Source organism: Sphaeramia orbicularis, chromosome 6, assembly GCF_902148855.1.
Source record: "Sphaeramia orbicularis chromosome 6, fSphaOr1.1, whole genome shotgun sequence".
NCBI classification, from domain to species: domain Eukaryota; kingdom Metazoa; phylum Chordata; class Actinopteri; order Kurtiformes; family Apogonidae; genus Sphaeramia; species Sphaeramia orbicularis.
The window spans coordinates 55,699,523-55,725,030 of record NC_043962.1 but is presented as its reverse complement, the minus strand read 5'-3'; the positions used below and the strand labels follow the sequence as shown (position 1 = coordinate 55,725,030).

At 38.2% G+C, this 25,508-nt stretch overlaps 1 protein-coding gene across 2 annotated transcripts in view; it reads left to right on the top strand.

Annotated features, from left to right (window-relative positions):
* Positions 1-25,508, top strand: part of lrrk2 (leucine-rich repeat kinase 2) — a 126,025-nt gene that overhangs the window by 2,593 nt on the left and 97,924 nt on the right. For both annotated transcript variants that reach the window (XM_030136108.1, XM_030136109.1), the window contains exons 2-6: positions 4,317-4,402; positions 13,635-13,744; positions 14,496-14,584; positions 19,298-19,435; positions 23,680-23,814. In XM_030136108.1, the coding sequence (XP_029991968.1) occupies positions 4,317-4,402; positions 13,635-13,744; positions 14,496-14,584; positions 19,298-19,435; positions 23,680-23,814 (558 nt within the window). The remainder of the gene's footprint in view (positions 1-4,316; positions 4,403-13,634; positions 13,745-14,495; positions 14,585-19,297; positions 19,436-23,679; positions 23,815-25,508) is intronic.

The window sequence follows — 25,508 nt, the reverse complement described above, 5'->3', positions numbered from 1 at the left end:
TATCTGCTGTAAGCAGATGTTTCAAGAAAGGGGCAGGTATGATAAGTTTTCTTCATCCTGCTTCTTTCCAATCATTTAGATTGGAATGAATGAATAAAATGAAATGAAAAATTAAATTTTAAAGGTGTTTAATTGGTGTGGCAGTAAATATTATCTCAGCATAAAAAAGAATAGTTAGTTCAAATGTGTGGGTTAAATCCATGACATGAGAGGTGACATTAGACAAATGATGGCATTTGACCAAAAACATCCCAGTACATTATGTGGACTAGTCTGTAGCCTAAAAATGAAGAAGAAAATAAAACATTTTTTTATGAAATAACATTTTATTCTCCTCAAAACAAGAACAATAAATGTGTGTAAACATACGGAAAAAACTGCACAAAACACAACAGTGATTAATCACTGCAGTTACTTAAATACCTGAACTATAGTGCAATTCTCAGAACAAGAACAGTATGTTGGTAAACATACAGAAAAAATGCACAGAACACAGAAGTGATTTATCATTGCAATTACTTTAAATAGCTTAACAACTGTAGTGCTTTTTCCCTCAGAACAAGAACAATAAATGTGTGTAAACATACGGAAAAAATTACACAAAACACAACATTGATTAATCACTGTTATTAATCAAAAAAAAAAAAAAAATGAACGGCTCTTTACAAAGACTCGGTTCCCATCGTTCCTTTCAAAGAGCCGTTCAGAAGATTTGATACGTTCATGAACGTCACATCACTATTGATTAGAAACAGCCCTGTTTTCAGATGAAGTATGCACAGGAACTGTTGGACCACACTGTAAAAAGGCTCTGGATGAAGTACACTCAAGCTTGACCCTTTAACTCAGGGCTGTCAAACTCATTTTAGTTCAGGGGCCATATTCAGCTAAATTTGATCTGAAGTGGGCCGAACCAGAAAAATCATAACATGATAACCTATAAATAATGACAACTCCAAATTTTTGTCTTTGTGTTAGTGTAAAAAAAAAACCCCATTAAATTATGAAAATGCTTACTTTTATAAACTGTCAAAAAAAAAAAAAACCCTGAAAAAACTGAAATTTAAATTAAAAAGCATAAGAAAATTTAGTGCAATGTTAACAATATTATTCCTCAACTTATCTTTTCTACATGTGCATTACGGATCAGATCTACAAAGACACTAAATACTGAGGAGCAGGCAGAAAAATTGTTAAAACTGTGCTTAGTTTTCTTTAGACATTTCAGGTTGTTCATATTTGTTCAGGTTATTCACATTTTAGTGTTACAGGATAGTTTGTAAATGTAAATATTTTTATAATTTGATGTTATTTTTTGCACTAAAACAAAGAAAAAATAAATAAGTTGTTAATTCTAGTTTTTTTTTTTTTTTTTGGCTTAATTCAAGATTTTTTTTTACTTGAAGTTTTTTTTTTTGGCTTCATTGAAGATTTTTTTTTTACTTAATTGAAGATTTTTTTTTTTTTTTTGGCTTAATTCAAGATTTTTTCCTTAATTCAAGCTACATTTTTTTTTTTGCTTAATTCAATTCAAGACTGTGGAATTTTTGCACTTGGCAAAAACATCCCAGGGGCCAAACTGGACCCTTTGACGGCCCACATTTGGCCCCCGGGGCGCATGTTTGACACGCCCACTTTAAACCTTTCATGCATACTAGTCACTACAGTGGACAGCTATTCTACAGCTGTTTTCTTGTATATTCATGGTTTTGTTATTTTATTTACATATCAACCAACACAGTGGACACTTATGCATCATCTCATCCACTGCAGTTCATACCAGTACTGTAACTTTACTGTTCTTCATAAACCTGATCTGCACTAACATGTTTAGTGTATCAGTTGCTAATTTTTTATTAGACTGTAATTAGTAGGGTTTTTTTAAACAGTAAGTAGTGTTTTTTTGGCATATTTTTTAAGTGAGTAATAACTAGTAATAGAGTATGTTAAAATGTGAGAAAACATCAGATTAGCAGCATTAAAACTGTTTGTATTTCATAGTTTTCACACAGTATGTCAGCAAATGCATGTTTCGTTGCTTCAAAGATTAAACGCATGGTGTCCAGCTGAGTGGACATTTTTGTAACTCCATGAAAAAAAAAAAATCAATCACATTGTTTTTTGTTTTTTTTCATGCCTAAAGAAGAATAAAAACACTCAGGAAAAAAAAAATATTGATTAAGGTTCTCGTAATTCATTCATGAAAGGGTTAATGCATTGTTTTTCAACCTTGGGGTCCCCACGTGGGGTCGCCTGGAATTCAAATGGGGTCACCTGAAATTGATGAAAATAAAAATAACTATTAAAAAATAGATGGTGAGTTGAGAGAGCCAATCCCAATCCATAAAAGGCATGACAAACTGTGAGTGTGAAACTGCAGTACTGTGGTTCTGTTTATCTGTCAAATGTTCATTGTGGTCAGTTTCAGATGCTGCAGCTCTTTCATAATTCATAGTTTGAGTTCTTGTTTGTTCAGTATTAATTGTCCTCCTTGTAAATCACAGCTGGACTGACTGGACAGATCCTGACCAAGGAAAATAAAATTCTCTCTTTGTGCAGTAATCTACACCTGGATTTACTGCCTCCGTCCATAATAATATACATTATATAGACTAAATGTCCAATAAAATTAACGTTTATTTGCAACATAGTATAGCAAACTATTACATGATCAAAAACAAATTAATGTAAGCAAAAAAAAAGTCTCTGTTTTGAATGTTTGGGGTCGCCAGTAATGTGTGATGTTAAAATGGGGTCAGGAGCCAAAAAAGTTTGGAAACCATTCACTGCTTTATTATTATTATTATTATTATTATTATTATTATTATTATTATTATACACTCATAGAAATACTTTGAACTTCAGTATTTCAACCATAGTGTGTTATTGGAGGACAGAACAAGACTTTATTACTTATGTCAAATTTTTCTAATTGTTTTATTGTTATGTAGAAAATCAAGGTCAATGAAGTTACTGTATTTGGTTCCTTACCCATAAGTGGCAAAAAAAAAAAAAAATCCAAGAAGCATATATAAAAAAAAACAAAAAAAAAAACCACATGTAAGGTGAAAGGAACATGTATTTTAGAACATGCCTTTTAGAACATTAGACCCCCATGCGTGCTGGTCCAGACCCCTGTCCACATCCACATGATCCCTTTGAACATCATTCCTTACATTTGTACCATTACTTCATGGAACCTAACAAAGCAGGTCCACTCAGAGTTCATACACAGGTGGACCTTACAGAGCCTGGAGACCACATCAGACCTGAGACTGGTGACTCGCTCTCCTCACTGGAACTGTTGCTGTCACTGATTTGAAATTTATGCGGAAATTATGAAAAATAGTCACACGCCCGATAAAGGGTTAAAGACCCAGAACTACTTTTGTGTTGATTTCCTGTTGAATTTTCTGTACACCTACCCTTTCCTGAAGTGATTTATCACCACTTATTATAATATGATCCTCCGCCTTTATCATTTTTCATTATAAATATTGGATTTTCCTAAATGTAATTCATTAATTATGTAGATGTCTGTTAAATCTCAGCATAAGTTCAAAGGTTATTTTATCAAAACATAAGAAAATGGAAGGAAAATTTACTTTCTCAACAAAATCTGTCGTTAACTGAACATAAACCCAGTGTCTCCATCCACTGTCATTGATCCAACTCTATGGGTTTTACTGGTGAATCAATGTTGTAGAAGATGACGGCGTTTCCACGGTAACTACGGAGCCTCTGAATGTCCAAATGGGTCATATCTGATGACCATGAAAAGATGAAGAACTGTATTTTACACCAATTATTGACATGGATTGATAGGATTAGTGGATCAACAGGTATTAAACAGTTTAGCTCAGTAGATGGTTTTGGTTGGTGGTGAATGTTTGGCTCTTTATGGGTCAGTCTTTCTCGGATATGGTCGTTAACTCGGTGTCTCCAGGTGTTGTGAGTTGATTGTGAGTGTACCTGGTGACACCACACTGGGCTTTCAGTTCATACACAGCATAATAGTGAAACTGTTGTTTATGTGCAGACAGCGACACAATGTTTACTGACAACTAGGTATTTATAGACTGGTGTTAATAGATTTAAGTGCTACTTACAGTCCTTATCTTTCTGCACAGATTAGTGAATGAACTATTCATATTTCTGCTTTTATCTGTGTTGACATTATGATTGTTCAGCATAAATCGACTTGCATCCTTGTCATGGGTCAATAAAATATATAAGCTTATGTTTTTTAGGTTTAGAAACAGAGTGAAAATGTGTGTTCCTTTCTTGAACTTTCACATTTGATCTGTTTTGTGCAGCTGCTGACCTGTTTGAAGACAAGGACGTCCACTGCCCGCTTATAGTGGTGCTGTCATCCTACATCAGCAGCCGCGGAGTCCAGCAGGTACTTGGACTTTTTTATTCAACTGTGCTCTGTAAAACTGGGATTACTGGATGGTGTGACGTCTGTAGCCTGCAGCGCCTCATCTGAATTTACATGTCCGACTCATTAGTTTAGTACTTCAGTGGCAGAAAAAAAGCACAAAAACTCCTGTAGGTTCAAGTGGACAAACTGAACTCTTTCAGTGATGAAAGACAGAGATGAACCACCACTGACATGAAACTAAAACCCCGATCAACCCGGTGCATGGACTTTTACCATTAGGTGAAGCACTTCCTGTCAGCAGACGTTCCAGAAAGGACGACATGAGAACGTCAGAACCCAAAGTGTCTGACAACCCGAGTATTGGTAGGAAGAAGAAGTACAAGAAGTAGTAGAAGTAGAGAAGTAGTACAAGTAGAAGTAGTAGTTGAAGAAGAATCAGTAGTAGTAGAATAAGTAGTAGAAGTAGTAGTAAAAATAGATGTAATATAAGTGTGAGTGAAGTGGCACCAGTCTCTTTGAACTGTTATAGTAGTAGTAGGGGTAGTAGTAGTAGTAGTACTGGTAGTGGTAGTAATAGTAGTAGTAGTACTGGTAGTGGTAGTGGTGGTAGTAGTAGTAGTAGTAGTAGTAGTAGTAGTAGTACTGGTAGCAGTGGTAGTAGTAGTAGTATTAATAGTAGTAGTAGTAATAGTGGTAGTGGTGGTAGTTGTAGTAATAGCTGTAGTAGTAGTAGTGGTAGTATTAATAGTAGTAGTAATAGTACTGGTAGTAGTAGTGGTAATAACAGTAGTAGTAGTGGTATAGTGGTAGTAGTAGCAGCAGTAGTAGTAGTATTAATAGTAGTAGTGGTGGTAGTTGTAGTAGTAGTATTAATAGTAGTTGTGGTGGTAGTAGTAGTAGTATTAGTATTAATAGTATTAGTATTAATAGTAGTAATAGTATTAGTATTAATAGTAGTAGTGGTAGTAGTAGTATTAATAGTAGCAGTGGTAGTAGAAGTAGTAGTGGTATTAGTAGTAGTAGAAATAGTAGTATTAGTATTAATAGTAGCAGTAGTAGTAGTAGTGGTATTAGTATTAATAGCAGTATTAATAGGCGTAGTAGTAGTAGTAGTAGTAGTAGTAGTAGTAGTAGTAGTAGACATAGTAATAGTAGTAGTAGTGGTATTTGCTGCCACTCCGTTCACGCTTCGACCACATACCCAAATGCAGTTGTTTTTCCTTTCCTGTATCAGTGTCACATGTAGTGCTGTGAACCTAAACCCATGTTCAGGTTCAGGTCTGGACTCGAGTCCAGAGGTTCAGCTTCAGGTCCGGACTTATAAGTCATAGACATTTTTTCATTGGACGAATGCTGGTTCCGATCTGAAGTATGTCATGTTAATGTAGGGCTGCACAATTTTGGCAAAAAATAAAATCCCGATTTTTCCTCCAAAAACTCGATTTTTGGGTAAAACTACAAAAGACAACAGAAGTCAGCTGTCATTTTCATGAGCAGCCCACAATGCAACGCACTGCTCCCTACCTGAAATCTGTGATGGTGTCACGTGATGGGCCCACAGAAGTTTTATTATTATTTATTTTTTTCATTAAATCTTTATTGAATTAAATAGAGTATACAAACAATGTATACAACAAGAAAATAACAGAACAAGTTTGCCAGGGGGAATACACTGCAATACAATGTCCAAATCAGAACAAATACTGATGGTTTTTACAGCCTTTTTGGTTCCAGATTTATCCAACAGCTTTAAATAAAGTCCAACATCTTTCAAAAAATAAATATTTGGTTTTGTGTTACAGAAGTTACATTTGTGAATGAAAAATTTAGCAAGTAAGAGAAATAAATTGTTTATAATTTTTTTTTTTTTTTCCTTTCTGGGGTATCTGGGCCCACAGAAGTGATACCACTGTAAGACAGGCATCAGTCGTGTGTGCGTGGACCGCATAATATGAGTGATCCCCATGCGGTTCTATTTAACTTTGGGGATCCGTGCGTGGAACAGACCGACCCAGGACACGCTGGAGGTTTTTATCTGTGGAGCTGGTGGATGTGTGTGGGCAGAGGGCTGTCTGGGCTCCTCTGCTGAGGCTGATGAGTCAGGGGTCAGGGTCCGGGTCGCGGGGTCAGACCCAGACCCGGATTGGAAGAGGACAGTTCGGTACGGATCTGGGACAACGTCAGATGAGTGATGGATCCCCATGCAGCTGTATTTCAGTGTGCTTCAGACTGTCAGTCTTTGAGTTTCACCATAAATCAGCTACGGCAACAATTACAAAAAAATTGGGCTATCAGACACCTATTACAATTTCCATGCCTATTTTCCTGAACTGAAAATCCTCTAAATATAAGGTCAAACTCACCCAGCTGTTATTTTACCCTCCACACATCTCTGTCAATGTGGCTGAGGCAGCATGTGGGGTTGTCTCTATGTCCTGGTGGCGTCTCAAGTGCCTTGCGATGTTTGACGTTCCCCCAGCGACCTGGATCTCTTTCCCACACAGTTTTTACTTTGCTTCATGAATGGCAGCTTCGTCACATGGTCCCACACTCGACTGTTGGTACGTCGCAGCATTGTGTTCACCTGACCTGTCATCTGATATCCAATATGGTGACCGTACGTAAGTGCTAGTTTGTTTTGCAAGTCCAGTACCGGTTCCCGACATTGTGTTTTTTTTGGACTTGAACCGAAACGTTTTTACAAGTCCAGAACCGGTCCATCGTACCGGTACGCAGCACTAGTCACATGGTCTGTCCACTGCCCCGCCCCTTGAGGAGACTAGAGGTAGATTCTGTCACATTCTCTGATCACCAGATTACAGATGACATCATTTTACAAATCAGTTTTTACAGCAATATTTTCAGTTATTTGGGCATTTTGTGTTCTACCACACAATATGGACGTAGGCAGAAAACTAACACCGAGACATGAAGGCAACACAGACAAACATGGAGGACAGTGAATGTTACACAGAACAGGAAGTAATGTTTCCACATGAGGCGATGTGGAAACCTGAAACCAGACACTGAAAAGACAGAAGCACCTTGAGTCCATTAATCCATCTGTAGAAATCAGCTATAGTTGAAGTCGTTGGGGCTCAGGAGGTAGAGGTAGAGTCCAGTAACTGAAAGGTTGGCGGTTCGAATCCCAGTTGTGGATACAGATGTAGTTTACCAACACCAGAGTGACAATGAGAGACTGAATGAACGTAAAGCACTTTGGGTGCCAGGAAAAGTGCTATAGAAATCTAATCCATTATTTTTATAATCAGTGATGAAAGTGTTCTGTTTTTTTCTGGAAATCCGTTTTTTTTTTTCGAAAACTGAGCATATGTTCCGGTAAATTAAACGTGTCTGGATCATTTCTGTCTGGTTTGGCAACATTTCAGCCGGAAAATTACACATAAATCACTCTGAAAAGTGTAAATTATGTTTATTTGGGTCCGTCTAATGGGTGCGGCCATATCGCTTTCTTCTCCATTTGTCTCGACCAATGAGATGCTCGTTTACAACGCGGAACTTGTATCGACGGCTCTGATTGGTCCGTTGATGACACATGGTCCGTTCGCATCTCTGGAGACAAGATGGCAGATTCGCTTTGAGTATTTTACCGCCAGTGTATTTGGTTTAAATAATCTGTGAAGTCATGTCAGAATTCATCGTCCTTCAGCGTGGGGACGAACTGAAGTGTGAGGCAGGAATCAAAAATAAGTTCAAGTGTATTTTTTCATTAATTTTGAACCTTAGTGCTTTCCAGGTTTTTGCTCCCAAAGTGTACCAGAATACACTTAAGAGCATCCAGAATGAAATGCTCTGCAGGGTTCTCACTAGGATTTTTTTCACAATGTAGGGGCACTGTGTATGTGGTGCACGCCTGTGGTGCACGGCACAAGTTTTGTAGGGGGGTCCGGGGGCATCCTCCTCCGGAAAATTTTGAAATTTATGACTCTGTGAAACACTATTTCCTGCATTTTGAGGGGCAAATTTTGAGGAATGAAGCCAAGTTTTTTTCTTTGTTACAACAATGATTAAAAGCAAAGACTGTTTTTTTTTTTCCAATTTGTGAATTGTAATTATTGATGGGAATTACTCCATACGGGAACTTGACACAAATTGATACTCAGAGAATTAGAGATAATCGGAGCGGCACTCACACTACACACATGCACAGGCTAAATTTTAGATATAATTTTCCACGGGTGATCGGTCCGTTTAAATAAAATAAATTGATTGAAGTCTCATTGTCAGCCAATGAGGCAAGTGATATTGCTGGGCGAGCGTCAGACAATACCGAGGCACACAAAGGGGTGTTGAGTCTATTGTTCTCATTTCCTGTCTGCAGTGCTTTGCGCCAAGACAAATATATTTTTTTCAAATTCAATCTCGTTATCATTACGCTGGACGATCACACACACACACACAAAAAAAAACACTGCTACGCTGGTTGAAAGACAGTGTTGCGGGTCAAATCTCAGCGTCGGGGGCCCCGATGTTCAGTGACGCTAGCGAGAACCCTGCTCAGAAAAGTTCAGGGTTTTTTTTTCTTTCCTCACTTTCATCACTGTATAATATGTAATATGTAATCCCAGAGCTGGAAAAAGTTGATTACCGTATTTTCCAGACTATAGAGCGCACCTGAATATAAGCCACACCCACCAAATTTTAAAAGAAAAAAAATATTTGTACATATATAGGCCACACCTGACAATAAGCCACAGGTGTCCACGTTGTAACGTGAGATATTTCCACAGACAGATGGTAAACAGAAAGATTATTTAAATATTTATTTCCATACCTTAATTGCTTTTTTCCAGACAGTACCTGTAACACAGCAGTAAAACAGCAGGAACACGACTGGTTCAAAAAACCCAGTAAAGTCACTGATCTGTATCTTCATCTTCCTTCTGCTCATTGAAACCACTGCAGTCGTCTTCTTCAGTGTCGGAGTTGAACAGCCTCAGAAAGGCTCCGTCACACTCCTTCTACGTCTCTCCATGGCACTTCCATGCTGCAGCTCTGTTTCCTTCTTGGACAGACACATTAACTGGTTTGAACTTAAAAGCTGCATCGTATGCATTTCTTTGTGTGTTTTCCATGATGACGGTTTGTGCATGACACACAAAATGATTGTTCAAAGTTCAGCTTAAAACTTCTCCTCTTCATCACCTCTTCCACCTGTCTGTCTCACTTTTGCACTTCCTGCTAGAGCGCCCCCTGGAGGCCGTTAGCCCGTATAAGTCTATACTTGAGCCGCATCGTTGGATAAGCCGCAGGATTCAAAACGAGAAAAAAGTAGCGACTCATAGTCCGGAAAATACGTTAATTGGTATCATTCAGAATAGAATAGAATACCTTTAGAGTACTTTTATTGTCATTGTGCTACTCCAGTCAGTCCAACATTATTACAGGGTTCATATGGGTGCTTGAAATCCTTGAAAATGCTTGAATTTCAATGTTTTGTTTTCAAGGACTGAAAAGTGCTTGAATTTTAATGTAAGTGCTTGAAAATGCTTGCAGTTACAACGCTGTGATTTATTTATCTATTTATTTTTTAATATTAACTCTGCCAAATTAGATTCCAAGCCAAAGTTACTTACAAAGAGGGGATACATTTTGAAAAATAAAACTTTATGTATTGTGTGATGGGGGTGGGATCTGTCTGTGTGAAGTTTCCATGTTGCATGCACTGATTGGTTAATGGGTTCATCTAAATCCCCCATAGGTGTGAATGTGACAGTGATTGTTTGTCTCTATGTTCAGTCCTGTGATGAACTGGAGACATGTCCAGGGTGAACCCCGCCTTCACCCATAAGTAGCTGGGATAGGCTCCAGCAACCCCTGTGACCCTAGTGAGGATAAAGTGGGTTCAGAAAATGAATGAATGAAAACTTTGTCAAAACAGAAAATTACTGGGTGTTCTCGGGTCGACTCCAGGTACATTTTAATCTTAACCTTTGTCTCGGTGCAAATGTGTCTGAAGAACAACAAGTGGCTTCCCTTTTTTCTAGATAAAACTTTGTGTTCTTTTTGCTGTTATGAAACATAATTTTAGATTTTTATGGCATAATACAATGTACATCATTGTGATAAAAAGTGAAAAAAAATTACCATGAGTTGGCTGTATGTAGGTATGTGTACGTGTAGATATGTGTTCTAGTTCAGCAATAAGATGCTATGCTGGAAAAATTTTGAAAATGACCCTTAAACGTGCTTGAATTGGACCTTGAAAAATGTGTACAAACCCTGTATTAATAAAACACCAATACTTCAGAAAATATGAATCGAGCAAAAACAAAATAAAAAAACCCCTAAAAATACGGTGTGGAATTTAGAATATTAAATTTTGCAAAAGTGAGACAAGAATAGAGGTAAGTAGAGTAAAAAAAATGTAAAATAGACAGAATATGAATAGACACAATATTTACAGTATTTACAGTATGTGTCAGTATGTATAACAATATTAACATGTATATTTATGAAAACAGTATGTATATCTGTGAACTATCTATACATAGACTTCTATGTATAAATAGTGCATTTATATTTTGATAAATATTGAATAAATGTTCCATTGTTATTGCCGAACAGAAGATTATTGCATGACTTCATTGCACATAGCTGACATTTCGCAGGGTTGTTGCACATTACTGGAGGTGACTGTATGAGGACACACTGAGGAAAGTGGTTGAACATGAAGAAACGCCAAAGTTATGACTTTCTGCAGTATTCACATCCCACCCTCCAGTGTTTTGACAACGGAACTGAAACTAACAGACACACCTTGAAGTCAGCATCTGAATACAAATAATATGGAAGTAACTAATTAAAACAAATTCAGTGAACATCAAACTTAAAGTAATTGATAAATGTTGAATGAATGCTTTCCTTCAAAGTCTAGACTCAGGTCGTTATAATAGCTGTCAGAATAAAATAAAGGATAAAATATCAGAATAAACTTAACTAAACAATCTGTGTATCATTCGTTCTTCTCATATTCAATTGAAAATCCACGATCGGAAAATGAAATAAATGACTTGTTGTTTTGCTATTCATGTACAAATCAAAAAATGAGTTGCTTTTCATTCTTTTGATTGTCTGCACAAATTAAAAATGGGAAATAAGCAAATGGACCAAATGTGGGGTTTCACGTTGACATTTTTGATTTCCAATTTGGTTTGACCCGGAAGTTACTGACTTCTTGGTGTGTTGATCTGGACAGTCATGGGTTTGCTAGTATCCTGCCTAATACATTGACAATTTCATGTTATTCAGAGGCAGCAAATGCGTTACACTCAGGGAGGACGACATGACAACTGAAAAAATGGTCCGGATCTTCCAGGTGTTGTTCTGTCTAATACAGTGCGTCCATGGTCGACGATCCAAGTAGAAGAGACTTCGCGTAACACACGAAGAAGTCAGTAACTTTCAGGTCAGACCAAATCAGATATCAACAATGTCATCATGAAACCCCACATTTGGTCCATTTACTTATTTCCAATTTTTAATTTGTGCACTCAATTGAAAGAATGGAAAACAACTGTTTTTTATCCATTCCCTTTTCATTTATCATCACAGACAGTTTCCTGTGGGTCTTTTGGGTTTTATCAATTATTTATTTATTTTACGCTGTCAGCCACAACACAAGCTTCGATGTTTTGTTGTATAGTGTAAGTATTCATCATGCTCTGACCATAAAAACAACAAATAACCATGTAGTTTCTTCAGTTGTTTAGAATCCACATATCATTTAGTAAGTAAATTTTATTTATAGAGCACTTTTCACTGACAGTCACAAAGTGCTTTACAGTGCAAAGTACAAATAAACAGTACAAATAAAAATACAATTAAAATACCACTAAAACACAATAAAATACAATTTAAAATACAATTAAAATATAATAAATACATAAGTGCAATCAGTTAGCAGTCAGTAACTTTCAGGTCAGACCAAATCAGATAAAAACAATGTCAACATGAAACCCCACATTTGGTCCATTTGCTTATTTCCAATTTTTAATTTGTGCACACAATCAAAAGAATGGAAAACAACTGTTTTGTGATTTTTGATTTGTACATGAATAATGAAATGATGAGTAGTTTTTTCATTTTCCGATTGTGGATTCTCAATTGAACATGAAAAGAACAAATTGATACACGGAATCTAAACAACTGAAGAAACTACATGGTTATTTGTTGTTTTTATGGTCAGAGCATGACAAATACTTACACTATACAATAAAACATCAAAACAACATTTTTTAGAAATTGGGAGGGAGGTTATCAATTAAGAGGGGAACATAACTTCAAAGTCAAAAAGAGGACAAGAACCTTAAAGTTTTTGTTTATCTCTTTCTGGTGTTGGGTTATGGAACAAACTAAGTGAGGAACTCAAGCAAAGTCCAAATATGAACCAGTTTAAGGAAATGTACAAAAATATTTTGTTTAGCAGTTATAATTAATAATTGATAACTATCATTACTGACTATTGTCCCTTACTCATTGGTATGGCATCGGGATTAGAGGCAGAGAAACCTATGGGAATGTATATGTGTATGTATGGAACACTGTATATATGTATTTGTACATGTATATGTAAGTGCATGTGCATGGGTATATATATGTGTGTATATGTAGGTGTGTGTGTGTATATCTATCTATCTATCTATGATGGTGTATGTATGTATGTATGTATGTATCTATCTATCTATGATAGTATATGTGTGGATGTGTACATGTATGTATGTATGTGTACATATATGGGTGTATATATGTATGTATGTATATGTGTGTATATATGTGTATATGTATGTATGTATATATATGCATATTGTTGGTTTAGAGTCTAAACTTTAGACAAAGGGGTGAGAGCTAATAAGCTGTACTTCTCACTCCTTTTGGAATATGACTTTTTTTCTTTTTGTTTTTGTGTGGATCATTATCTTATGCTTCCTTGAATTTTCCTTTTTTTATTATATTATGTTGTACAAAGAAGTCAATTAGTAGCAATCACGAAGTTTGTGTCATTTCCATATTCGAAATAAATAAATAAAAAACATCAAAGCATGTGTTGTAGCTGACAGTATAAAATAAATAAATAATTGATAAAACCCAAAAGGCCCAGCGAAAACTGTCTGTGATGATAAATGAAAAGGGGCTGGGGTCTTTAGGTCCTGTCGGTCACGTGGCTTCAGGTCAGCGTTCCCTCCACACTTGTGACTTTTCCTGAGGTTGTCCTCTGTTCTCGGTGCAGGTGGGTTGGTCTCTGCTGTGTCGGCTGATCGAAATATGCCCTGGTACGCTGGACAAGCTGACTGCTCCTCTGCACGCAGCCAAAGACTGGGAGGTACTGGGAGTGCACCAGTAAGTACAGGCTCATGTGCTGTCATTTGAGTGCATTATCAACATGAACGTTTTCTCCTCAGAGCACCAGCGTCACACAGAGTAAAGCAGAAATATATGCTGTATGAACAGCAGGTCAGGGCGGTCAAAGGCATTTTAGTTCAGGGGCCACAAATAATTACATAATAATCTATAAATAATCACCACGCCAAACTTTTAAGAGTCACAGTGTAAAATTACATCATGAAAATATGTACAGCAAAAAACCCTTTAAAAATATGAATAATATGAACAACCTCAGGCCTCTCTCCTCCTCCTGTCTGTCCTCCTCTCTGCTCCTTCTCCTGTCTGTCCTCTTCTCTCCTCCTCCTCTCTGCACCTCCTCCTGTCTGTCCTCCTCTCTCCTCCTCTTCCTGTCTGTCCTCCTCTCTGCTCCTTCTCCTGTCTGTCCTCTTCTCTGCTCCTCCTCTCTGCTCCTCCTCCTCTCTGCTCCTCCTCTCTGCCCCTCCTCCTGTCTCCTCCTATAATAATATTGTTGTTATTGTCATTATTGTGCCATGGACAGAGAACGTACGTCATGTAGGACCAGGAGTGGGAGGATGAGGGGTTGGGAACAATGAGCCATGTTGAATGGTTCTGAAATGGAATGTTCAAATGTCCAATGTAACTTAAATCTGCATTGAAAAAAGATAAATAAATGTGTTAAATTAAAAAAAACATGAGTGGTTCCTACTGTTGATTAATGTTTGGTCTGAACTGATGTGTTTTCCAGGCAGATCTTGAGGGTCCTGTCCCAGTTCAGAGCAGACTGTAAGGTCACCATGGTTGGACTGCGAGCGCTGGCTCTCCTGCTCAGATCAGGTACTTGAACACAACGTGAATGTAACACTGCAGCGTCCGTTGGATAATCATGGAATGGAGGAAAATAAAATAATGCAGCCGTGATAGACGATTCACTGATGGCAACAAGAAAATTTCGGAAAAATGCACTGAAGCAGTTTGGTTCAATGGTACAAACATACTGCAGATATTATTTCACTGTGTATCTATAACTCTGTCTTTTACATAAAAACAGTGGTCCTATGTCTGATAGTAAGGGAGCTTCATTCATTCATTCATTCATTCATTCATAACCTTTATAATAACTCGGAGATATATTGAGGACGCCAAGGGACTGGGTTTGATTTTGACGTTGGTGTGGACACAAAAGTGCTCCAAGGCAGCACTCCGGAAAGTTGATATTTTTTTGCATTTGAAATCATAATTTCACGTCATGTAGAGCTGATCAAACAAGTAAACAATCATAGTCAGAAAAAAAGTTCAGTAATTGACATGTTTATAATGCATATCTGAATATCTAAGGACAATACAAGAATTTAATGCAGTCTGGAATGTTGTTCTCATGATTAGCATATCCATCGTTATTTAACCTCACCTGTGAGTTTACTGCTTCTCCTCCTCCTCCTCTTCCTCCTCCTCCTTCTCCTCCTCTACCTCCTCCTCCTCTCTACTGTCTGTCACCTGACATAAATGTGTTGATTCATGACATATGAACAGATTACAGATCCACTGTTCATACAGTTTGATGGTACAGTTACTGCCTGAGCAAAAAAGGCTTTAGTTTCAATTATTACATGTAATTTATTCCCAAAAATATGGATAAAATCACATCTAGAATCACATTTACAATCTGAGATTTTATTGTATTTTCTCCACAAATTTTCTTTATGTGTGTTTTTTAAACAGTTGCTCTCTTCCATAGAAATACATGAAAATAATAAGTAAAGTAACTTTTAAAAGTGTATCTGTTTGGTATTAAATAGTGTCTTTTCTTCAGTATCTGTGTTGAGCCTCTGCAGTTCTAGACCCTTAAACTAACTTACACTGGGACTCCTATAGAAGTGTCTTCTGTCCAGTTTTCTTTTCTTTGACATCCTTTACATCCTAATTACTGAGCACATGCACGGGCGCACGTGCACACAAACAGACGCATGTCCAAATGTACATGTAACTGACTCCACTGATATTCAAATCCGTCTAACTGATGTGACTCAGGCAGAACAAATACAAACATGTTGAAAACTTACGTTAGTGCTCCAACTAGCAGGTTCCTTTTACAAGTAGATGGAGTGACAGCGGGGACGGCCAATCACATGTACGTTAGCAAAACCAAAGAGCCAATCTGAGAGCGACATTTACGTTGGAGGCGGGACTTCTAGCAGAGACCAACTGTTAACCCTTTGTGTGCCAGAATCATTGACTAAACACTACGGACAGCGGTTGGACTGATAGTGAGTACACAGCAGTGGTAGTCATACTGGTAGGGACGGGTCCCTACGCAATTCTACGCCCCTGGAGGATGCAACCTCATTTACAACATTGCTGAGACAAAACAAATCATTTGAAACATACAATGGACATATCAGAAATACCAAAAAGTAAAAGTGACAAAGTCGAATTAAAAACAGAGAAGTCTACTGAAAACCAGGAGCAGCTGGAGGTAAAATAAGATGGAGTTATGGATTTAAAACACAAAATATTTGGAACATACAGTACCATATCAGAAGTACCAAAAAGTAAAAGTGATAAAGATGAACTAAAAATGGACATCTAATTAAAAATAGGAGCAGCTGGAGGTAAAAGAAGAAGTGATTAAGGATTAAGAGTTTCAAAGACGGGTAGACCAAAGACAGTCTAGGACAGGGGGGTCAAACATACGGCCCATGGGCCAAAAGCGGCCCCCCCAGAGTGTACACAGTGATGCACAGTGATGACATTTTATCGTTGTACATTGACTTGGATTGTAACCTGGTTTAGCAGGTTTTATCATTGTGCATGTCAGGTTTATTAGGTCTCTGTTCTACATTATAGCTGTAATAAACGGACATGTCACAGTTTGTGCAGACAACAGGTTTTCGAAAAGTTTGAAAATGCAGTAAATTCAATCTTAATATGAGGCCTTAGAAGTCATCAAACGGTCTTAAATCTTAGTCTTATTTGAAACAAATTCTTTAACTTATTGTCTTTATTCTTCTATTGATTTTTATAGGTGGAGCTCTGCTCTGTCAAAGTCCACATTTGTGTTGAAAGGACAGATCCAGGAAAAAACTGGTGCCACCTGTCCTTTGACTGAACAGTAACTCACCTCAGTCTGATGTTTAAACTCTGGTCATAAACCGAACGTCACTGCACCTTCAGTTTGCACCTCCATTATTCTGAACATGACAGTTTATTCTTACACCTACAGTTTAATTTTCCAGTTTTTTTTTTTAATCCAGCTCTGTTTTTGTGCTTCTAATTTATTATATATAGTATGTTTGCTCTTGTCTTCTATTTTTATACTGTCAGCATCAATACAATGATCTTATCTTATCTTATCTTATGTAGTTTTATATTGGGATAAATATCATTGCATTGGTTAGTTGGGTTTAAATTGTTATCTTTGTTTCCAAAATGTCTCAGATGGTTTTTACTTCATTTCTCTCGACATTGATTTTTTTTTTTTTATCCATGACTATGATTTCAAGTGTTCTTCCTCTAAATTTCTATAATATTTTTCCTCCTCTGACTGTAAATAATAATTTTCTACCACAATTAACCAACTACTTTCATCACATGTCACTGAGGAAGAAAAATCTACCATCAAACTTTAAGGAAATATTGATGTTTCTAAACTATATGGACATAAATATTGGGACACATCATGTCTACAGCTGTCAGATGTCCTGTTCATAAGTATTTGACATAGAAACATCAATATTAATTATCAATATAATATTCATCATAATCTAAATCAATATTATGACTAGGGATGGGTACCTTTCACATTTAAACTGATATGGTACCGATACTTGGTTCCTGGGAACTGGTACTGGTATACAACAGCACCTGTTTTCAGTACTTTATCTGTGCATGTGTGGTGATTAAAGTCATTTTGTCTATAAAAAAATAGTAAAAACTTCTGAATTCTGAATATTTATTTCTCAGCATCACAAGTGAAATAACACAACAACATAAAACAGTGTTTTTCAACCTTGGGTCGGGACCCCACGTGGGGTTGCCTGGAATTCAAATGGGTTCACCTGAAATTTCTAGTAATTGATAAAAAAACACAACAACAAAAAACCACTTTACCAATAAAAATCTATGGTGAGTTGACAGAGACAATCCCAATCCATAAAAGACAAACTGTGAGTGTGAAACTGCAGCACTGTGGTTCTGCTTATCTGTCAGATGTTCATTGTGGTCGGTTTCAGACGCTGCAGCTCTTTCATAATTCATAGTTTGAGTTCTTGTTTGTTCAGTATTAATTGTCAGCCTTGGAAATCCAAGCTAGTCTGACTTTACATATCCTGACCAAGGAAAATAAAATTCTCCCTTTGTGCAGTAATCTACACCTGGATTTACTGCCTCTGTCCACAATAATGTACATTATATAGACTAAATGTCCTCTAAAATTAACCTTTATTTGCAACATTATATAGCATACTATTACGTGAACAGAAACAAATAAATTTTAGCAAAAATGTCTCTGTTTTGAATGTCTGGGGTCACCAGAAATTTGTGATATTAAAATGGGGTCAGGAGTAAAAAAAAGTTGGGAACCACTGACATAAAACTTTAGAAAACTTGAGAAAAGTGTGTGTGGGGGAGGGCAAATAGCTTAAAAATAAACATATATAACATTTTTCAAACTAAAGTGTTACAAACTAAACCAAACCACTCCGTCTGGAATGAACTGTACTGCACATGTTCAGCAGTTCTTTTTCAGGAACACTAACATGTCTGCTTTTTCTGGCTTTTTTTCTCTTATCTGACTTTTTTTTTTTTGGACACTTCTTCTCCCCTGATGCTGGCTGTAGGTGCAGTGACAGACACTCCTCCACACTGTCCCCAACATACACAACGCGAGGATGCATTCAAGTACCGAAATGTGGTACCGTTTAACTTTACGTGAATCAATACTCAGTAGTACTGACGGAATCCGAACAGTACCAATAAAAGTGCCGAACTCTGATCACTCTCGTCCACGTTTGAGGTGTGGACATTGAATTGTACCTGAAAGGGACGTTTTGTTTTATTTGCTTTTCCGAATAAACAAAGATTGGTAAAAAAATAAATAAATAAATAAATTAAAAAATACAGAATTCAGTCCCCATCCCTAATTCTTTGACATTAGTGATTGTTGTTTTGCATCTCAGACCCCTGTTTGAAAAGAAACACTTGAATTCAATGTGTCCACATACTTTTGTCCATTTGTGTAGGAGTTAGGACATTATGCTGTGTGGCTACTGATGTTCCTTACAGCTTGACATATATATTCAAATAAAGCAGTACAGAAACAAGGAACTGCATTAAAACATTACTTCCCATTTATCACAAAACAACTTGTGAAAGTTAGTAGAGTATTCCAAGATGCTTAGTTTTACAGGAGTAAGAAGAAATCCTCAGCTTCTCTGTATCAGTGTATATGATACAAGACAGATATGTGTTTAAAGGAACAGTATCAATAGTAAAACATATTTTGATCACATTAATAATTGTATTGTTTTGTGTGTGTGTGTGTGTGTGTAGTCATGATCCCTCTGTTGGTGCTGGAGGAGGAGGAGGAGGATGTGTTTGTCCTGGTGGTGCAGGCGATGAAGACATTTCCTACAAGTGAAGAGGTGCAGCTTCAGGGCTGTGGAGCGCTGCAGGTTCTCCTGGACAGAGGTGGGCACATGTAACACCGTGGACTCAGCTGGTCCGGTTAGGAGCAGGTTTTAAGTGGCTCGTTTTCTGTTTGTTTTGACAAGTAGAATTACTCCTGCTGACTGACCCGGAAAGAAACCAACAAACTGTTGTTAGCATCTTGTGATATAGCTTCTAGTCAAGAGATGTAACAGAAACACAAACAAAGGTGCAAACTAAAGCGTCTCCCTTCTGGAGGCAGGAAGAAATGGACTTTGTTTGAAATATACCTGGCAGTTTGGATATATCATCAAAATACTGACTTGTCTAGTCTTAATTTCAGTTTGGACAAACTGCTAAATCATTGAATTTCAGTTGGATTTTATTTGCACAGAAAGCAGACATATTGGAAAAAAAATGTGAAAGTTTCCTTACAAACAGGTGGTTACATAGGAGTCATTACAAGGAAAGGAAATCATAATTGGCCATGAAGGAATCAGGCAAGAACACTGCAATCTGTTTGTCTTATTTTTTTTTGGCCATAATTAACTTTCATCTCTTAAGTGAAGTTTCAGATCAGAAGAGCTCTGTTATCACATGCAACTAAAGAAAGAAAAATTTCACCAAGTAATACCTTTAAGTAAAGTTTTTCAAAAGCTTCTTTGTATATGTGTATGTCTATGTGTGTGTGTGTGTATATATATATATATATATATATATATATATATATATATTTTTTTTTTTTTTAATATATATATGAAAAAAAAAGATCCCATTGACATTCAGAACCTCTTTTTCAAGGGAGTCCTGGCCAAGAGGCAGCATGAAATATAACACAAAAAAATGTACAGGACAAGTCAAACTATGACAAACAAATGTAAGTTATTGAGTTAGTCTCTAGCAATTTGAGCTTGGATTCAAGGAGATCAGTTCAGTGTGTGTGTGTGTGTGTATATATATATATATCTCCTACTGTATAATACACATTCTGTCTCCCATCGATATTGCAGGAGGACGTTTGTATGGGTATTCCTCAGCCTTCACAGGCCCGATCACCGCCAAATGAATAGAAACATTACCTGACTATCTACCAGGCACAATTTTATGTCCGTATTCAAATGTTGTGAGGTATGCTGGGTGATTTTAGCCTCTCTCTACTTTGAATTCTTCATCCCTGCCGCCATACTCCATTTTCGGAAGTGCTTCTGCTACCGTTCATGAAATTTCTACTGCTAGCAGATGATGCTACAATGTGAAGGCTGCATTTACAATAATGTATAGGCACTTTTCACACACAAGGAGGGGGAGTCGCCCTGCTTATTAACAACAGATGGTGTAACCCGGGACACGTCACCATCAAGGAGCGGATATGTAACAGAGACATTGAACTCCTTGCAGTGAGTATGAGACCCTTTTATCTGCCGAGAGAGTTCACAGTGGTCATCGCCATTGTTGTTTACATTCCGCCGTCGGCACATGCTGACACTGCGTGTGACATCATACACGCAGTTATCGCGGGACTCCAAGCCGAATACCCGGATGCATTCATTCTGCTGTCTGGAGACTTCAATCATGTCTCCCTTTCCAGCACACTCCCCACCTTCAAGCAGTTTGTGGCCTGTCCTACCAGAGGAGATAAAACTCTGGATCTGTTGTATGCTAATGTGAAGGGTGCATACAGATCCACTGTGCTGCCTCCTCTGGGTGGCTCAGACCACAGCCTGGTCCAACTCTCCTCCACCTACACCCCCATTGTTAAAAGAATCCCTGTCACCACCAAAACTGTTAAGTGCTGGTCTCAGAAAGCAGAAGAATCTCTGCAAAGCTGCTTGGAACTCACAGACTGGGATGTTTTCTGTGAGTCACATGGTGAAGACATTGATGGGCTCACAGATTGCATCTCTGACTACATCAAGTTCTGTGTTGAGACCAATGTTCCCAGCAAAGAGATCCGGTGCTTCCCAAACAATAAACCCTGGATTACCAGAGACCTAAAGCACCTTCTAAATCAGAAGAAAAAGGCTTTCAGGGAGGGTGACAGGGATAAAGCAAAGGCCCTACAAAAACAACTCAAGGTGAAGATTGTGGAGGGGAAACAAGCCTACAGGGACAGACTGGAACACCAGCTGCAGCAGGACGGTGTGAGACAGGTCTGGTCTGGCATGAGGAAGATCACCGGCATGAAGCAGAAGGGTGGGCCATTGATGGATGGCGACCAGGACCTGGCTGACAACCTGAATCTATTTTTTAACAGATTTGATGGTGCCAACTCATCCTGTCCGCTGCCTAGGGTGCAACTCCCCCCCTCCACAAGCTCATTCTCCACCCCACCCATAACTTTCCAGACATTTCAGGTGAAGAGACAACTGGACAAACTCAAATGTGGAAAGGCGGCCGGACCTGATGGTATCAGCCCCAGACTGCTGAGGATCTGTTCCAGTCAGCTCTGTGGAATACTCACTCATCTTTTCAACCTCAGTCTGCAGCTACAGAGGATCCCCACCCTGTGGAAGACATCTTGTCTTGTCCCTGTCCCCAAAAAGAGACATCCAGTGGACTTTAATGACTACAGGCCTGTAGCCCTCACTTCACACATAATGAAGACACTTGAAAGGCTGGTCCTCTCCTGTCTAAGTCCCAGTGTGAGGGTGCACATGGATCCTCTACAGTTTGCATACCAGCCTAACATCGGTGTGGATGATGCTCTCATCCACATGTTACAGAGGGCCCAGGCACACCTGGACACCTTGGATGCAGCTGTGAGGATCATGTTCTTCGACTTTTCAAGTGCCTTCAACACGATCCAGCCGGGGCTGCTTGGTGTGAAGCTGAGAGAGATGCAGGTGGAGTCATGGATGGTCTCCTGGATCATGGACTACCTGACCTGCAGACCACAGTATGTGAGACTGCAGAACTGTGTCTCAGGAAAGGTCCTGTGCAACACTGGAGCACCACAAGGAACTGTTCTGTCCCCCTTCCTCTTCACTCTGTTCACATCAGACTTCCAGTCCAACTCAGACAGCTGCTTTCTTCAGAAATTTTCTGACGACTCAGCAGTTGTCGGTTGTATCAGAGGAGAGGAGGAGGGGCAGTACAGGGGCCTGGTTAAGGACTTTGTGGACTGGTGTGACCTCAACCACCTCCAACTGAACATTTCCAAGACCAAGGAATTGGTTTTGGACTTTAGGAGGAAGAGGTCCAGACTGGTGCCAGTCACCATTCATGACACAGACGTTGAAGCTGTCTCCAGTTACAGGTACCTTGGAGTCCAACTGGACAACAAGTTGGACTGGTCCTGTCATATGGAGACTCTGCACAAGAAGGGGCAAAGTAGACTTTATTTCCTACGGAGATTAAAGTCTTTCAAGATCTCCAAGCCTCTTCTGTGCAGCTTCTACCAGATTGTGGTGGCTGGTGCCCTTTTTTTGGTGTGGTGTGTTGGGGAGAGGGAGCTCACATTTCTGACAGAAACAGACTGAGCAAACTCATTAAGCGAGCAAGCTCCATCATTGGGACTGGACTGGAAACAGTTCAGCAAGTGGCTGGGGTGAGAATGCTCAGGAAACTGGACTCTATTCTGAAGAACGCATCTCACCCATGGCACTATCTTGAGGTGTTCATAGAGAGCACCTTCAGCCACAGACTGATGCCCCCTCGGTCCAAGACTGAACGCAGTAGGAAGTCCTTCCTGCCGGCTGCTATTAGACTTTTTAATATCGCTGTGCGATAAATTATTGTATGCTGTGCATACTTAGGTGTGTTAGGTGTTTTAGGTTATTGTATTATATACATTACTTGTATTGTACACATACACACACACACATATAATATATATATATATATATATATATATATATATATATATATATATTATATATATATATAAAAAATTCTATTTATTTGTTCCATTGATGGCCGTTTGTGGGATGTTCAGAGTGTTTTTCTTCTTGTACTGCTGCTGTTGTAACAAAGCAATTTCCTGCAAACGATCAATAAAGTATCTATCTATCAATGGCACCACGGGTACAATGCTGCTAGTGTGTGTATATATATATATCTATATCTCTATCTAGATATATAGACAAGTATAGATTGAAACTCTTACTTTGATATGGTTGAAATGAGTTGTTGAAACAAATGTGATTTAAAGGCTTGTGTGGACTTCCACTCATGTTCTCAATGCAGCTGAGATGTAAATAATCAGAGTGAGCTCTTTGTACTTGTGAACAGAATGTTCAGCTCAGGTTTGGCCTCAGCTCTGTGCACTCTGCTGTTTCTCTGTGTAGTGAGTGAAGACCATCTGGTGGAGTTCATGGAGAACCAGGACCATGTTGTGGTGCTTAGTGCTCTGCAGAGGTTCCCTGACAGCCCAGAGCTGCTCCTGCAGGGCCTGAAGGTGCTGCTCCCACTGGCTCGACCTGGTGAGTTCTGTCGGCTCAGAGTCCTATGCACCTGATGTAAGAGGGAAAACCAGCCTGTTGTAAACGGCTGAGTCTGGTCATTACACAGCCTTAATGTGTGAGTAGAATAACTCTGAAATTACATAAGAATCTGAATACTTAAGCCCAGGGGGAAATGGTTGTTTTACAGGTTTAATTAAAAGTAGCAGGAAAGAAATGATCAATACAGTGAAACAGTCATCTGATCTTACTCTTCATCTTAATCTTATTCTATTTTATCTTAATCTTATCATATTCTTAATCTTTTCTTATCCTTTCCTTATAATTTGAAAGGTAACAACAGTGTCAAGTTCTGGTTTTGTTTGATTTTGCCCCAACTTGAATAAAGGCACAAATTACTTCACAAGAAAGATAAGGATTTCAAGGTCAGCTTTTTCCTCTTTTTTTTTTTTCCTTTTATTAAAGCTCAGAGGCACAGGTCGTTTGGTGCACATACACTGAATGCAGTCACAATCTTTAGTCTTTAGGTGGAAAACCTTTAGAAAAAAAGAAAAACAGCAGTTAATTTACCAACAAGTGCAAATGCTATAAATACAAAATCACCATCATATAGATAAATGGATATTTACATGTAGATAAAATACAGTACAAAAAGTTTAATTTAAATTGATTAACAGGAAATATATATTTAACACGTCTGAATAGATAGAATAAGTAGAAATGGAAAATCCAATTAATTTCACTCAATTAACAATATTTAAACCCAGCAAACTGACATAATTAAATCAAACAACTGGAAGCCTGTGCCCAGGCGATTTACTTTTAAGATGCATGATTATGTTTACTATAAAAACAAATGAACCAACTGTTTAGCAAACAATCCACCGCTGCAGTTACAAAAAAGTGGCTTTAACTTTAACGCTTTAAACCGCGTTTTGTGCTCCGGTGCGCTCACACACAACCTCAGGCAGACAGCACATTAATGTGAGACTGTCGTTATGATCAAACGATCGCAGTTCTAATGCAGTACATAAATTAAGCATTTCACAAAATAGTCTCACCGGCTGCCCCTCTGCAGTTTCCAAATGTCTGTTGCACAGCAGTCTGTAGTTTGCGTCCACTCCGCCCTTTTATCCATTGCAGTGCCGTCTCATTTGAGACGCCTGCAGCCTTTCAGAGCAGCCTGTGTAATGTCACAGCGCACAGCTGAGCTGAATGGGATCCTGATTGCGCTGACCTGTGATGTGGCCTCTGAATTTCACACACTTTTTTTTCCCTTTTTTATTCTTCCCCATGTGCTTCCCACAGTGAATTAAAACCAGTTTGACTTTACAAACAGTATAACAACAATGTTCCTTAAAAGCATCTCAAATCAAAACCCGATTCACTCAGTTACAAAAACATCTACGTTCGGATTTATTCTGTTCCCATTCATTTAAAATGACTTTGAATGTATTTAAAGAGACCAGTTCCTTCATTTTTATCTCCTTCTGTGGGTTCTGTTCTATTCATTCAACATTTAAAAGCGGTCTTTCCCAGTTCTGTTCTGACTTTTAGAACGCACAGAGATAACTGGGATCATAGAGACTTTAATTATTCAAGTCATTCTAACAGTTGTAGACCAGTAAATATGAAGGAAGCAGAAATAAATAACATTTGTAAGTAAAAGCATACCAGTGTGTCAGTCTGTGTGTAAATAGACCTGTCCATCCAAC